Source organism: Hordeum vulgare, chromosome 2H (genome assembly GCF_904849725.1).
Source record: "Hordeum vulgare subsp. vulgare chromosome 2H, MorexV3_pseudomolecules_assembly, whole genome shotgun sequence".
Taxonomy (NCBI): domain Eukaryota; kingdom Viridiplantae; phylum Streptophyta; class Magnoliopsida; order Poales; family Poaceae; genus Hordeum; species Hordeum vulgare.
Window position 1 is genome coordinate 615,972,766 of NC_058519.1, and position 17,012 is coordinate 615,989,777.

Here is a 17,012-nt window from a genome sequence, read left to right on the forward strand (position 1 = left end):
TTACCTCACACCTACGTGGGACTACCTTTAAGCCTACCAGCCTAGATTTGAGGATTTTGTTCCTCTAATGAAGAGAGTAGAAAATAGACTCATGTGTTGCTCTACACTTCTGTCCACTAGAGATAAACCTACCTTGATCAAATCTATCTTCTCAAGCATGCCAATTTCCTTCGTGTGCACACTCATGCTGCCCAATACTGTGGTTAAACAATTGAACACTTATCTGAGGCAATGCTTTTGGAGAAAGTATGGGTCACAAGAATCTGTAGCTGCACTGATATCATGGGATAAAGTATGTAAACCAAAAGAGCATGGAGGACTGGGCATATTAGATATCCATACTCATAATAAAGCTTTGTTGATGAAATTCTTGCACAAATTTTCCAACGAAGAAGACACACCATGGGTCCCGATCATTTGGGAAACCTATTATAAGGATTCTTTACCACGTGTAAGATTGATTGGCTCATTCTGGTGGAAGAACATACTCAAACTACCAAATAATTATAAGAAAAGGGCACTCTCCAAGATTGGAATAGGAGATACAATTCAGTTTCAGAATGATAATTGGTCAGATATACCTGTGAAACAAAAGTTCCTTGAACTCTTCTCGTTTGCTACAAACTCAACCATTGCACTGTCACACATCTATGAGCTCATTGATTTAAGCCAGAACTTTCATAGGCCCCTCTCTCAGCAAACTTTCCAATAATTCAATGAGCTCCAAAACCTTGTGCTTACGGTTGCACCAACTGAGCAACATGACAGATGGTGTTATTCATGGAAATGCAACCTTTATTCATCCATGAAATGTAGAAATCACTACAAGGGATCCATATACTCATTCATTCTTTAAGCATCTATGGAAATCGTCATGCAGGTTAAGGCACAAGATTTTATGTTGATTGCTCCTCTATGATAGGCTGAATGTGAGAAACCTACTTCACAAAAAGAATATTTCTTGGAAGATTATAATTGTGCTATGTGTGCAGATCAAACCGAAGACACACTCCATCATGTGTTTTGGGATTGCCCTTTTGCATTCATATGTTGGGATATCATTTGACGCCCGAGAAACAAAGAAGAATTTTAGCCTATGATGAAATACAGCTCACACTCCAGCACCTCCCATGAGAGATAGCAATGGATATTATAATTATGGGTTGCTGGGATTATGGTATGTAAGAAATGATAAAATCTTCAGAAATGCAGCCACACATCTGGATTCTTGGCTATACTATCTCAAAGAAGGTCTTTCGACCGTTCAACTCTGATCAAAGCCTAGTAAAGCAGAGCTCATTAATTTCTGAATAGACAACCATCTGTAATTTGATATGGCTTTTTTTCCAGGACTAGCATAGGCTAATTTATGATGTGGTTGATGTGATGTAATTCATTTTTGTAACCTTTTATAAATAATGAAAATACCGTAGAGCGATTGTTCTACGTTTAAGCTAAAAAAATGATCAACTCGCTGACATTAAGCGGTAGCAATCAGAAGCGGTGACAGCTCCGACTCATCAGCCACCTACAATACCAATAAGTTGGGTTAGGTTTCGACGTTAATGAGCTCAATTATTTGAGACTATTGAATCTAGCAGTATGATGAATTGCTTGTTCAATGTTCCTCTCGCTTACTTCACTCATCTAACAATCAATAAACGGCTCCTTAATTTATTTCCGGAAGTACCAATTCTTCTGCTCCCGCAATATTTTTGGTTCGGGACGAAAGAGACGTAGGTGGTAGTATCATATTCATCGCCGAGCTTGACGGATGCGTATTTTGTTGCCACGCGCACCGCCGTCGTTTTCTGCCGCGGACAACTCAGTGGGCGCAACCCGCTGCATCGATGTTTGGCAAAAAAAATCTCCCCTTCTTCTTCTGTTTATTTTTCTTCTTCTGTTTTTACTGTGGCATCGTTCATACTGCAGGTGCTGTCACTGGAGATTCACGGTTGCCACAGGAAAAAGTGTCACTCTGACGTGCCAAATGTAGAATGTCGACATTGTGTGGTAGCGTTTCGTGCTGCTGGGCTCGGGTAGCTAGCTAGCTAGCTCGTTCGTTCGTTCATGAGTAGACGGATGTCAATTCTTGGCATCACAGCCCCCGTGGCCCGTGCTACTCTTGCCTCCTTGGACGTGGGACTTGATAGTACGAGTACAAAAATGGTGCATCAGTGTTTGAAGCTGATTTTATTTTAGCGCCTTATCTAGTGCACTTAGTAAGGCTGCGCTTATGTAAATTGGAACACGAACGACGGAACGAGCCTTGTAAGGTGGAACAGTTTGGAAAGCCAAATGTAACGCACGATTTCCTACTCGGTAGTGGTTAAATATCTCAATAGATCAGCAGTTCAATGACGCTGAAAGCGGCTGTTTCCAATGGTCAAACATATCACCCTGACGTGACCAAAATAATTGCACTCTGTACACAGTCACGCTTGACTGAGCCGGGTCAGCTGACTGAATTAACTCCTCTGATTATTCCACACGAAAAACTGCACTGACTATTCGACTGCCGTTCGCTATATGCCTCACCAACAAAAAAAATAGCAGGAGGAACACAAAGAAAATGCAGGTTCGGCTGAGTCATGCATGACCGAGAGAGATTCTTAAATCGGGCAGAAAGAAACCTTAGTGTATGTATTCTCCATACGAATAGAAAAGAATAAGAACCTTTCGTGCAAGTACCAGTCACATGACACGACGTAGATTCGCGATAAAAAAGCAAGTATTGACACGGCATAGCATACGGAAACTCGCCTTCGTTGTTAAGTATATCGCTTCCAATCCTGTACTTGTAACACGTAAAATGATGTACTATAATACACTCAAGGGAATCCAAGTGTCGCAGAAATGTAGGGAAAAACAAATGGGAATGGGCGATCCCAGATTTCTGATAGCCGCTGGAAGAAGGAACGGAAGTCTACCCGCAGCAGGCCGGCCACCTCTACAATTTTCGCATTTAAAATTCTCGAAAGAATTCTTCCTGGAACCGTGAATTCAGCGTCTCAACCCTCAACCACCCAACACCAACAAGAAAGAAATTGTGCTAGTAACAGACACCGTGGATCCAGTGCCAGTGCCTCAGCCATTCAACCACCAAACATCACAGGGATTCTCTCGTTGTCAGTCGTCTCGTCGGAGGAGCTTCTCGTTGTCAGTCTTCTTGTTGTCACCAACTTAGCATTGACATATTCATACCTGGCTGATACGTCCCGAATAATGGTGGAGGCCGAGGAATTGCAACTCGATCGATGGCCTACGGTGGTTAGCGGACACGACGAAGAAAAAGAACGAGCAAATTGCTCGTCTGACACAGTGGCCATATATATCAACCTCACTAGCACGAAGCGAACAAACAACAGCTGTTTGTTTGATCCATAAGGACATTGTTTCCAGCGGCATAAAACATCTACAATCGAAACTTGTAAATCTGATCTCTAAAATGCCCGTGAACACAACTAATCGATGATCGGACGTGTTCATTATAAACTCCTATTTTTTTTATTCGCGTAGCCGTACCTCTCATATTTTTACTCATATATAGGTTCTTATTCTACTTCTTATATTTCCCTTGCATGATTGATGGAGAAGAAAAGAGATATAAAAAAATAAAGGAAAAGAAAAAGGTGATTCAGATAGGGTAACGTTCTACGTGGCAGACTGACCGGACGTGTATGCGAGTCATTATTGTTGAAATTTGGAGGTGGGCCTTAGGCCCATTAGAGAATTTCAGAAAATCTACAAGGGCCCATGTAGGTGGTGGCATGGCAAGGTGGTGGGAGTTTAGTCCCACCCCGCTAGTGGAGGAGAGTTTGGACCCCTTTATAAGGGTCTCTCTTCCACATGCTATTGTAGAGTGAGAAGAGAAGGTGCCTCCTCCGCCGCCCGCCTCGCCTCGTCACGACGCGCCGCGGGTTGCGGGAATGAGCCGAGCCGAGCTCATACCTACGCGCTTATTTTTGCCGGTCAGGAACGAAGAATACGTAACGGACAAGGCACGATCCGAGACGTCGGATCGTGATCGTTACCGACTCGGACGTGGGCTTGGCCCACGTCTCTCCACCCGAGCCGCCTTTATAAGCATGCGATCGCCTACCCTAGCCGTCACGAAATCAGATCACATCTGCCTCACGCGTTCGTTCCTTAAACTGCTGCTGCCGCCGGCGACTCCGTCCCGTTTACCGCGTACACGGTCAACGGGAGAGCAGGCCTCCGAAACCTCGCCTCTCCGGTTCCTGTACGGGAGAGGGGCGATTAGGTTTTTGGGGAGCGATCACGCGACTGCTCGCCTCCGTCCGTCTGCTTCGTCTACGTCCGCGTCGCCCTCGTCATCGCCATGTCTTCACCAAGCGAAGCTGATCGTCTCCGCGAGGAAGCCGAGAAGAAGACGGCAGAGGATACTGCCGCTGCTGCTGCTACGACCAACTGGCCGATTGGAGGGTATGACTCGTTTATCCTCTTGTTCGTATTTACTCTAGCAGTACTACTTGTTTGCATAGATGTATCCACTATATGCGTAGTATGTGGTAGGTTAGCTCAAGATCAGTATGTCATTAGTCTAGTCAATGCCATGCTAGTTATTATTTTGTGGATTAATGTACTCGGAAAATTGCCTATTTACTCAACAATCCAAAAACCTAATGTCTGTAGGAATTTTTCGAGTAATGGTTTTGCTGCTGCACTGAAACCGGATAAGTTTACCGGTACCTTTTTCAAGCGTTGGCAAACGAGAACCACCTTATGGCTCACGGCTATGAACGTGTTCTGGGTAGCCGGTGTCACTCCTACGGAAACTATCACTCCTGAACAGGAGAAGATGTTTAAGGAGGCCACCGTCCTATTCCTTGGAGCAGTCATTAGCGTGATCGGAGATAAGCTGGTTGATGCATATTTACATATGCATGTTGCCAAGGACTTGTGGGAGGCGCTCGAATCTAAATTGTGCTTGTATGTTGATGACATACTGATATTTGGAACCAACCTCAAAGTAATTGAGGAGGTTAAGTCTTTTCTGTCTCAAAACTTTGAGATGAAGGACCTTGGGGTGGCTGATGTTATCTTGAACATCAAGCTGTTGAGAGATGATGAGGGTGGGATTACACTCCTGCAATCCCACTATGTTGATAAGATTTTGAGTCGCTTTGGATATTCAGACTGCAAAATTTGTCAAACCCCATATGATCCTAGTGTGCTTATTCGAAAGTTTAAAGGCACAGCTATAGATCAATTGAGATTCTCTCAAATTATCGGTTCACTTATGTACCTAGCTAGCGCAACGAGGCCTGACATCGCGTTTGCTGTGAGCAAACTTAGCCAGTTTGTTGCAAACCCGGGCGATGTTCATTGGCGTGCTGTTGAAAGAATTATGCGCTACTTGAAAGGTACTGTCAACCACGGGCTTCACTATACGGGATTCCCATCGGTACTTGAAGGGTATAGTGATGCGAATTGGATCTCTGATGCTGATGAGATGAAGGCCACTACTGGGTATATGTTTACTCTTGGGGGTGGTGCTGTTTCCTGGAAGTCTTGCAAGCAAACGATCTTAACAAGATCGACAATGGAAGCAAATTAACAGCATTAGACACATCTGGTGTCGAAGCAGAATTTCTTCGAGATCTTTTGATGGACTTACCTGTGGTTGAGAAGCCGGTTCCGGCTATCCTTATGAACTGCGATAATCAGACGGTTATTGTTAAAGTGAAGAGTTCAAAGGACAATATGAAGTCCAACAAACATATAAGAATGAGATTGAAGGCTGTCAGACGTTTGAGAAACTCCGGAGTGATAGCGTTGGATTATATCCAAACGGCTAAGAATCTGGCAGATCCCTTTACTAAAGGGCTATCACGTGTTGTGATAGATAGTGCATCGAGGGAGATGGGTATGAGACCCACATGAGTTGCCATGGTAGTAACCCAACCTATATGATCGGAGATCCCGTGAAGTAGGACCTGGGAAAACAAGCCAGTGGTGAACTGAGGAGAGTAACTTTACTAACCCACTCCGTTGGAGATGCAATACTCTCGGATACTGTACGGTAGGATGACTACTGTCTTAATGTGTTCTAAAGCTTATATGTAAGCAAGATACTGTCCTACAGAGCGATCTTTGGAGGAACACACCTATATGAGCTTGACTGCTGGTCACAGTCTATGAGGTTTGGGTGATCTCTAGTAAACTCATGAATAGGCCAGGAGTGTGACTAATATGCTCCACCCGAGGGGTCACCTTCGGCAGTCTAGTACTAGTAAGACTTGTGGTGAAGCTCTTTTACGCCAAGCTGACAATTCAAGGCATAGTCCATTGTTCAATTGTAAAGGAGTGTAGCTACTTGTTCTAGGTGAAGCTCAACCTTAATAGGTCTTCACTGAAATGCTGGTATATTAAAACAGTGATTGGAACGAGGGAACACGATGTGCCCTTGAGATCTGGTGGGGGATTGTTGAAATTTGGAGGTGGGCCTTAGGCCCATTAGAGAATTTCAGAAAATCTACAAGGGCCCATGTAGGTGGTGGCATGGCAAGGTGGTGGGAGTTTAGTCCCACCCCGCTAGTGGAGGAGAGTTTGGACCCCTTTATAAGGGTCTCTCTTCCACATGCTATTGGAGAGTGAGAAGAGAAGGTGCCCTCGCGCACTCCTCCTCCGCCGCCCGCCTCGTCACGACGCGCCGCGGGTTGCGGGAATGAGCCGAGCCGAGCTCATACCTACGCGCTTATTTTTGCCGGTCAGGAACGGAGAATACGTAACGGACAAGGCACGATCCGAGACGTCGGATCGTGATCGTTACCGACTCGGACGTGGGCTTGGCCCACGTCTCTCCACCCGAGCCGCCTTTATAAGCATGCGATCGCCTACAATCAGATCACATCTGCCTCACGCGTTCGTTCCTTAAACTGTTGCTGCCGCCGGCGACTCCGTCCCGTTTACCGCGTACACGGTCGACGGGAGAGCAGGCCTCTGAAACCTCGCCTCTCCGGTTCCTGTACGAGAGAGGGGCGATTAGGTTTTTGGGGAGCGATCACGCGACTGCTCGCCTCCGTCCGTCTGCTTCGTCTACGTCCGCGTCGCCCTCGTCATCGCCATGTCTTCACCAAGCGAAGCTGATCGTCTCCGCGAGGAAGCCGAGAAGAAGACGGCAGAGGATACTGCCGCTGCTGCTGCTACGGCCAACTGGCCGATTGGAGGGTATGACTCGTTTATCCTCTTGTTCGTATTTACTCTAGCAGTACTACTTGTTTGCATAGATGTATCCACTATATGCGTAGTATGTGCTAGGTTAGCTCAAGATCAGTATGTCATTAGTCTAGTCAATACCATGCTAGTTATTATTTTGTGGATTAATGTACTCGGAAAATTGCCTATTTACTCAACAATTATATCGTCATTTAAGATGAATATGGGGGTGCCGTCAGTCCAGATGTTGAAATGGATATGAAGGATCAGCGTGGATCAATATTTTATGACCGATCAGTGATTAAATGGGTTGTTCGAATGTTTGAGACGGTTCGAGAGATACGTAGCTCCTAGCTGAGGCAAACACGATATGCATACTTACGTGTCACACTCATGGCTGACGAGGACGCATGCGGGCACATGCACATGCATGCCTCTCCTAGATCTCAAACGGCGGCGTAGGAAACAAGTTGAGGCACTAATTTTCGTACCAGTTCCTTTCTTTACTTGCACACCAATTAACCCCGTTTTTTCTACGTGATCCGCCTTGCTACGATGCTGGTTCTGCTGCTCTCCCAGCACACCGAGCTGCAGTGCAAGGCCACCACTGCGTGGATCGATCATGTGCGCTCGAATATAATCCTACATTAGGCGGCCTCTAAACACTGGGTTAAACTTAAACTAAACCAACCTTGCCACACTACTGACACTGGTCATGTAGGCTTTTTGCCCGCGTATGAGAGGGCAACACACACCCACATCCACATGGTTAGGCATACAATAAACAGTGGCCATGCCATGGACCAGCAGGAACCACCGGCTAGCCAGCTTTTCTTTTTCCCTCGACGGGACTCATGCATTCATGGCTCGCGTTGGTGCACCGTGCACGCCATGTACGAAGCACCCGCATCGGGAGCCGCGCCATGGCCGATGAGGTAACGCTAGCTCGACGCCTTGGCAGATTCCCGCTTCGATCCGGGCTACGTAGCAGAGAGCCGATGGTACCTACGTCCAACACGTAGTATGGTAGTACCATGATCGTCAGAAAGAAGCTTGTGGTTTACGGAGGCAGGACGGTTGTTTAAGCGACTAGGGCGCTGTGCCACCTTTGGCTTTGCGCCGTCCAATCATCTCTCTGTGCAGGAGGGTTTAATTAGTACGAGTACTGTGATTTGTCCGTTGATAATTACTCTAGCCTAGCCGCCCTCGTGAGCTGCGACGGCCACTTGGAGTACAGAGAATCGGGGAGCCAGTGGCATCTCGCTACGACGGCGAGGCCTCTTTCCCGGAAGCAAGCGCAGCTAGGAGTAGTGGTAGTAGCTTTTGCCTCGCAGAGATTCGTGCCCCAGAGTAATTTATACTCGCGAAACTTCACGCCCAAGCACGGTCGCTTTGCTGCGGGGGCACTGGCTACTTGGCCAGTAGCAGCAGTAAACAAATGCCGACGTTTTCACCGAGGGCAAGCCAAGGGGGAGTCTGCAGCAGAGACGATGAAGAAAAGCATCACTGCGTGCGGTTTTGCTTGGAAGGATGCCCGACGCATACGTGAACGGAGCAGCCGAGGGCCACGGCTTGGATGCACGCACGAGTAAGGCGTGGGCGGTGGCCGTCCATGCGCTGTCACGGTAGTCCGACAGACGCCGGGTACATGCGTCCGTGGGATCCAGCGAGGGCATGACGTGCTTCCTCCGGGGCCGATCGTTGTGCCAACGTCGCCTCCAGGGTTCTACGGTCATCAGACGTGCAACGGTGCAGATCCTAGTATTTCAATCTGGCGACGGTTAGCTCGGGCTGGGTGTATGGTTGCAATGCAAATGAACAGGTACTACGTGGAGTTTTTGTGCGGCAAAATTGACAAAAATGATCCCTCGGGTGAAAGAATTCACAGAGTGAACCCTCGGAAAAAGATTTCGGTCGTCTGACCCTTTTGTGTGGCGTCCGACACCTAGGCGCCACACTACACAGTGTAACGCCTAACCGTTCAGCGCCACACGCCCCGACCACCTGGCAGAGAGGGCCCCCCCGGCCGTGTGACGCCTAAGCCTCGGGTGTCACACATTGTAATGTGTGGCGCCGAACGCTTAGGTGCCACACATTGACTTATACACCCACGGGCCAGCCCCCTTTCCACCCCCTCCTCATTCCCCTCCCTCATTCAAACCGGCGGCGGCTGGCTCTACTCCAAGTCCGAATCCCCTCCCCCATCCCCTTCAGATCTGTTGATTTCTTCCGTGGATTAATCCCTCAAGGTTGGCTACCAGGTAATCTCTTCCGTTTCCCATCCCTCTATCCAAATGGAATAGGGTTTTGTTTGAGTAGATGAGTAGATTGATATGAGTAGATGAGTAGATTGATATGAGTAGATTCATATGAGTAGTTAGGATATGAGTAGATTCATATGAGTAGTTAGGATATGAGTAGATTCATATAGGTAGTTAGAATATGAGTAGATTCATATTAGTAGTTAGGATATGAGTAGTTAGGATATGAGTAGATTCATATTAGTAGTTAGGATATGAGTAGTTAGGATATGAGTAAATTCATATTAGTAGTTAGGATATGAGTAGATTCATATGAGTAGCTAGGATATGAGTAATATGTAGATGAGTGGATTAGTAGATGAGTATTTTTTTTGAATATGAGTTTTTTTTGTGATTTGTAGGATGGTGTGGCTTTTGAATGATGTTTATGACGTTGAACACCGGGCCTATTTGATGTCGGAGAAGAAAATGGTAAGTAGACCATATGATAAAAATCATGTATTTAAAAAGATGAAAATGTAATGATATCACTCACTCCTATTTGTTAGCAGGAGCTTATGCCCTTGAAGATCCGGTCTCACGGGGCATCGACTGTAATGCAGTACGATGAGCGGTACACACCATACATCGAGATGACAGGACTCCTTCCATTCATTCAGCTTGTGAGTCGGTCAACGCCCAATCTGAATGCTGCGGCAGTCACTGCACTTATTGATCGGTGGAGGCCGGAGACACATAGTTTTCACCTCCGGACCGGAGAGATGACAGTTAATATTCAAGATGTTTCCATGATCACCGCACTTCCGATCGAGCGGAAGCCTCTTTGTATGAGCACTGATTCCGAGGGATGGCGGCAACAAATGAAGGCCCTTATTGGTATGTCGCCTCCAGAGCCGGAGGTAGAAGATGGAGGGAAGAAAGATAGAGTCCCGGCCGGCGCTCCTTTCACTTGGATTGCCGCCAACTTTGCTCATTGTCCTGAGGACGCAAATGACGAGTTGATCCAGAGGTATGCTCACGTGTACATGTGGTACGTCATCTCTAGTACTATCTTCGCTGACGGCACTGGCAAGAATGCTCCATGGATGTGGCTGAAGGCATTGACTGTTTTCGACAACAAGTTCAGTTGGGGATCGGCCGCACTGGCTTACTTGTATCGGCAGGTAATAAACTATTAATAGTAAGTACTCTTTGTTATCCTTTTCTGCTAAACTGATGCATGTTTGTTGTTACTTGTAGTTGGACGATGTTTGTCGCACGTCCACAAAGGACGGTGGAGTTGGTGGTTGTATGCTCATACTTTCGGTATGGAGCTGGGAGCGCATTCCTGTTGGACGCCCTAAAACCTCAAAGTGGAATACCTGGGATGACCACTGCAACCCTGTACGGCTTCTGATAACACACAAGTATAGGGGATCAATTGTAGCCTTTCTCGATAAGTAAGAGTGTCGAACCCAACAAGGAGCTAAAGGTAGGACAAGTATTCCCTCAAGTTCTACCGACCACCGATACAACTCTACGCACACTTTACGTTCGCTTTACCTAGAACAAGTATGAAACTAGAAGTACTTTGTAGGAGTGATAGGATAGGCTTGCAAGAAAGTAAAGAACACGAAAATAAAACTAGGGGCTGGTTAGATAAAGAAACAACTACGAGTGTCTAACGAGTGTGGAAAAGTGATGGTAGGAGTTGCGGAATTGTCCCTAAGCAATTGACTACATTACTAGATCGATAGCAAGTATCATGTGGGAGAGGCCTGTGCTAGCATGTCATCCCTTACTTGGAATTCTATGCACTTATGATTGGAACTATTAGCAAGCGTCCGCAACTACTAACGTTCATTAAGGTAAAACCCAACCATAGCAATAAGATATATTGGTCCCCCTTGAATCCCATATGCATCAATTTCTATGCAAGGTTTGAAGCTTCTGTCACTCTAGCCTGCCAATACATAGTCCTATCAACATACAACTAACCCTATGGTGTGATCCACGTGCGCGATCATATGATGGGCACCAAAGGACAACAACATAACCACAAGCAAATTAAACCAATCATATCAATTCATCAATCACCGATAGGACAACGATAATCTACTCAGACATCATAGGATAGCAACATATCATTGGATAATAATATGTAGCATAAAGCACCATGTTCAAGTAGAGGGTACAGCGGGTTACGGGAGAGTGAACCGCTGAATATAGATGTGGGAAGATGATGGAGATGTTGGTGAAGATGACAGAGGTGTTGGCGTAGATGCCGTCACACGATGATGTCCCGGGCGGCGTTCCGGCGCCGCCGGGAGAGAGGGGAGAGGGGCCCCCTCCTTCTTCTTCTTCCTTGACCTCCTCCCTAGATGGGAGAAGGGTTTACCCTCTGGTCCATGGTCTCCATGGCGGCGGAGGGGCGAGAGCCCCTCCGAGATTGGATCTCTCTCTCTGTGTCCTTCTGTTTCTGCGCTCCCAGATTCTGCGTTTCACCGTTTCTTATATTCCCGGAGATCCGTAACTCCGATTAGGCTGAAATTTTAACACGATTTTCTTCTCCATATTATGTTTCTTGCGGCGAAAGAAGGGCTCCAACCGCCTTAAGGAGTGGCCACAAGCCTGCCAGCCGCAGGCCCACCCCCTGGCCGCGGCTACAGGGCTTGTGGGCACTCCGTGCATCGCCTCGCGTTGATTATTATTACCAAAAATCATAAATATTTCAAAAAAAATCTCCGTAAGTTTTTATTACGTTTGGACTTCGTTTGGTATGGATATTCTGCGAAACAAAAAACATGCAACAAACAGGAACTGGCACTGGCACTGGATCAATATGTTAGTCCCAAAACTAGTATAAAAAGTTGCCAAAAGTATATGAAAGTTATAGAATATTGGCATGAAACAATCAAAAATTATAGATACGACGGAGATGTATCAGCTTCCTACATGGGCTTACAAGTGGGACTTGGTATCGGAGGTGGCAAGCGAAGTGAACCTATTGTACGAGCAATACACCAACGAGATGGATTCGCTTACCGCCGAGCAGGTAAGATGGTTTCAGAGTTGACTTCCAGCTTTTATGTTGTGAGTAAAATGAATTGTGCCTTTTATGTTGTGTTGTAGGTGGAATGGCAGCCATATGGTGCCGGGCCAAACTTTGGTGATGCACACACGTTCGAGCTCAATCCACTATGCCTGTAGGAAAAACATCTTTGGCTAATGCATTGTCCCCTTATATGCAATTGGGCGGTTGAGTTTCATCTCCCGCATCGTGTGATGCATCAATTTGGGTTGTTTCAGCCACACCCGCCGGAGTGGGTGGATACCGACACACAGCTTCACATGTAACAAAATTATGCGAAAGGAAAGAACCCGGTCGTCGGGGGCTCTCGTTTGTCAAGGATGAGAAGCATGGACGATGAGGATGACGATGACGATGACGATGACGATGAGTCGGATGACCCGGAGCAATTTGTAGTTGCGAGAAGAAAGAAACTAGTTTCTAAGAGGGGACGAGGCCCCAAGATGTGAACAGGAGCCATTTGGAGTTGTGAAGCGTTTGCACTTGTTGGTGTTGCACTTGTGTTGTGAACCATTTACTTGTGTTGTGAACCATTTGGAGTTGTGAACCATTTACTTGGTGTTGCACTTTTATTGTGAACCATTAGGAGTTGTGAACCATTTACTTGTGTTGTGAACCATTTGCTTACGATGATTTATATGCTATCAAAATATATGATTTCAATTGTTGTCACAATATATGTTGTCAATTGCTGTCAACATGCTGTGAAACTATATGTTGTCAATTGCTATCAAAATTCAGATTCCAGCAGCTTTTCACATGTGTGGCGCCTAAGGTTTTCACATGTGGACCCTCATCGTCAAACTCAGATGCATAGCCACGTGAGTACGGAATAGAATGGTTCATTGTCTCTTGCAAATTATATTTGTCCAAATCACCAAGATTGTTGTCATGAAGAACAGTACCATCATTCTCATTATCATCGTGCTCATCATTAGCCTCTAGCAATGGTTCATGTTGGACACAAGAAACAGTTTCAATGTTGGCCTCTTCGTTGATGGGTGGAGGAATAGCTTCAACAATCGGAGAGGCAACCCGGTTCAAAGCCAACTGAAAGTTAGGAACATTTGTTTTGATGGCAAATAACTCTAGAGCCTTGTCTAGTGATTCGGCCACTGTATCCTTGTATGCAAGCCAACGTTGCTCGGAGTTGACACGCATGGTCTTCCAACGAATGTGCATTCCGAATCCCACATTATGCCTACCATCAAACTCAACTACATCACTAGGGTCCATCCAATTCAAATCCTTTCGGACTTGTTCCAACAATTCACCATAGCTAGGACACAAATCGAACACCATGTCAAGCTCATCCGGGTCCGGATCAATATTGCCTTTTAAAAAGGCATCCTTGTCCACGTGATGAACATAAACACATCTTCTTCCCATCCCTAAACAACAAAACATAGAACATTTTTTATAAGCAATCATACAACTACAATATCTAATTACTAACTTCCAAACATCCATAACACTAACCCTAACCCTAACCCCATCATAACCCTAACACAACCAAACATCCTTAACCCTAGCCTAACCCTAAAACAACCATAATGCAAACATCCAAACAACCCTAATCCTAACCCCATCATACCCCTTATCCTAACATACAATCAAATACAACAATATCATATACATCCCACATTTCATGAAAAACTAGGGTTTCCTCAAATTTGCAAAAAAAAAATGACCACAAGAGATTTTTGTTTGGATGAGAATGAGGGGAGAGGTGAGGATTACCTTAGGGGAGTGATTGGACAACAAATGCCCGGTCCAAACTTTCAGATTTGGTGATTTGGAGAAGGATTTGAAGAGGGGCACGTGGCTGGGAGAGGGGGATGGGAGAGGGGAATGAGGAGGGGTGGGGTGGTGGGCTGGCCCATGGTTGTATAAGTCAATGTATGGCGCCTAAGCGTTCGACGCCACACATTACAATGTGTGACGTCTGAGGCCTTAGGCATCACACGGCCTGGGGGATGGGCCCTCTCTGTGAGGTGGTCGGGACGTGTGGCGCCGAACGGTTAGGCGTCACACAGTGTAGTGTGGCGCCTACGTGTCGGGCGCCACACAAAAGGGTTAGACGAGTGAAATCTTTTCCCCGATGGTTCACTCTGTGCGTTCTTTTCCCTCAGGGATCCTTTTTGTCAATTTTGTCTTTTTGTGCAACATTTTAAATAGGAATATGGTTTCTGGTTTTTTTTTTAAAAGACCTTTTGTGTTCTGCTCCATGCATTTAATAACGCAACGTGAATTGGTCGTCAGAAAATGCAGTGCTGTAGACTCTAGACAGAAATAGAGTTCTCCCGTTCATACATGCGCTGTTCAAATGGAGTTATATCACTATCATCTTGATCTACCGGATCAAGGAAATTTGTTAAGTCATCTCACCAACAACAACACAAAATCATAACGAGTCTCTTCCTCTATTTTTATTTCCTCCTTTTCTAGCATATACTCCCTCGCTCTTACAGTATATTAGTTTACAGAGATACTACTACTCTGGAATTAGTGCGAAGTTGCAGACTTATGAATTGTGTAGTATTATTCGTTCCACCATCATCAGCCTGCGGAACGCCAAGGGGCAAAATGTTCAGTTGCAACGTCTATTTTCGCTCTATACATTTACCCTCGTCGTTTTAGAACCAAGAAAGGAGGAAAATAGAGTAGTAAGAGTAATATTCGTGCATGGCCAGGCGATCATGGAGTTCAATCCCTATCTTCTTGAATTCTTGACTAACCGGAGACAAATCAAAATCGTTGTATCAACAGCAACACAAAGTGAAGTGAATGCTTAACGAATCTCTTTTCATGCCTTTTGTTCCACCTTTTGCTGTAGCGTGCACTAACGTAACTAGTTGGAATCTCTCTTCTCAAATCTTGCGCAAGCCCATCGATCCCCTGTCTACATGATTAACCTAGGAATTTTGCACGGACATCTGATTGATAAGGAGGCGACATAGTAATCTCGTTCAAGCGGTGTCTACGCCTTTCACTGGTATACTAGTATACGGCGAGATTTCATTGTGCAGCGCCTTAGATGCTCTACACATGGCCGGTCGAATGATGGACGGTGATCGGGAAAGGTAAAGCTCAGACAAGCCATGATCTTTGGGCAAAATTTTGTGTTGAAACAGGGATTCCCAGATGGTTTCGATTTACAGATGGTGTTGCACCAACCGCGGCTCAAAAGCCTCAAACAAACGCACACACAGAGGCAACAAGGAGCCAGTCGGAGCACGGAGAAGCAGGCGTCCAATCCAGTGGGCGACCCAGATGGCCGGAGCCTCAGCGCATGAACTTTCTCAGACCCGTCACTGCTTCTCCGGCTCAGGCGAGACGAAGCGGAGACACCAGTCTCCTTGGTCTCGCCAGATCGGTGACTCTTGGGATCCCGTTGATTCAAGCCGAGCTCTACTCTACTGGGCGGCGAGCTTTGCCGGCTAGCTCGCGACGGAGACCTTCCTGGACTCCTGCTGCCCGCGCCGGGCCTCCGTCGCCGACGAGAACCGCTGCTGCCTCCGGGCGGCCTGCCTGGCGGAGATGGCGTCGAGCTGCATCTGCTCGTCGCGGCACTCCTCGCTGCAGAAGGGCGTGTCCCCCTTGTACATGAAGACGTCGCTGTCGCGCGCCAGCGGCTTGGTGCAGAGCGCGCACGCGTCCTGCGCCGGCATGCCGGGCTCGCCGAGCGGCTCGGCGTCGAAGAAGAAGAAGGAGCAGGCCGCCGACGCCGCCATGGTATGGTACGTGTGCGTAGGTGACTTTCGAGCAAGAATGATGAGCAGAGCTTGCTGCTTCGGGTGCGGGGAGAGAGAGGAAGAGGAGAGCGAGCGAATGAGCTGGGTGGGTGAAGGGGAAGAAGGGGAAGGCTGTGGGTATATATGGTGCGTGGGGACGGACGCGGCGAGGCCGTCGGAATACTGTGGACCGGTGCGCCCGCGGGTCGGGCGATACCGCGCGCCGGACGGCCGGGGCGGGGTAGCCATGGGTGATGGAGCGGTTCGGCTTGTTTATTGGCGCATGGGCCACGGTGGAGTGCAGTGGTTGGCTTTCATGGTGGACGTGGGACACGCATGCGCTCGGCTCCACCGAGACGAAAACGACGGCGATCGTGCTGTGTCCGTGAAGAGGTCCCCAATGATCAAAGGAGACATCGCTCTTGAACGTCCCTTGTTGATGTAGCCAGTGCCATTTTTTTTTAGGAAAACCATTAAATTCGGGTAGCGGAAATGTATCGCCGTACTGATAAAAAAGGAAAAACTAACAACTACTCGTAGAAGGTATAGCTAAATTAGAGGGGGTCTCGTGAATGTAAAATTAGCCATTCTAAAACAATAATAATAATGGCTGTAAAAAGTTTGTAAATTAGATTGTGCGCCTGGCTTTTAAAAAGAGCGGAGTCGATCAGTATTCGCGTCTACAATCATTGCAGAAGGATTCGTGGTGCCTCCTCCAGTCGGAGACTTGGGCATCAATATATTCCGGCTGTACTTGTATCAGTA

The 17,012-nt window shown here is 46.8% G+C and overlaps 1 protein-coding gene across 1 annotated transcript; it reads right to left on the bottom strand.

Annotated features, from left to right (window-relative positions):
• Window positions 1-15,620: 15,620 nt before the first annotated feature.
• LOC123430819 (FCS-Like Zinc finger 2-like) lies at window positions 15,621-16,511 on the bottom strand. Its single transcript, XM_045114656.1, has one exon. It carries the CDS (start codon window positions 16,494-16,496, stop codon window positions 15,954-15,956), a length of 543 nt encoding a protein of 180 aa, XP_044970591.1. The 5' UTR covers window positions 16,497-16,511; the 3' UTR covers window positions 15,621-15,953.
• Window positions 16,512-17,012: the final 501 nt, after the last annotated feature.

Bases quoted from the DNA above. Each gene is read 5' to 3' on its own strand.
- LOC123430819 (XM_045114656.1), bottom strand. From the start codon at position 16,496: ATGGCTACCCCGCCCCGGCCGTCCGGCGCGCGGTATCGCCCGACCCGC.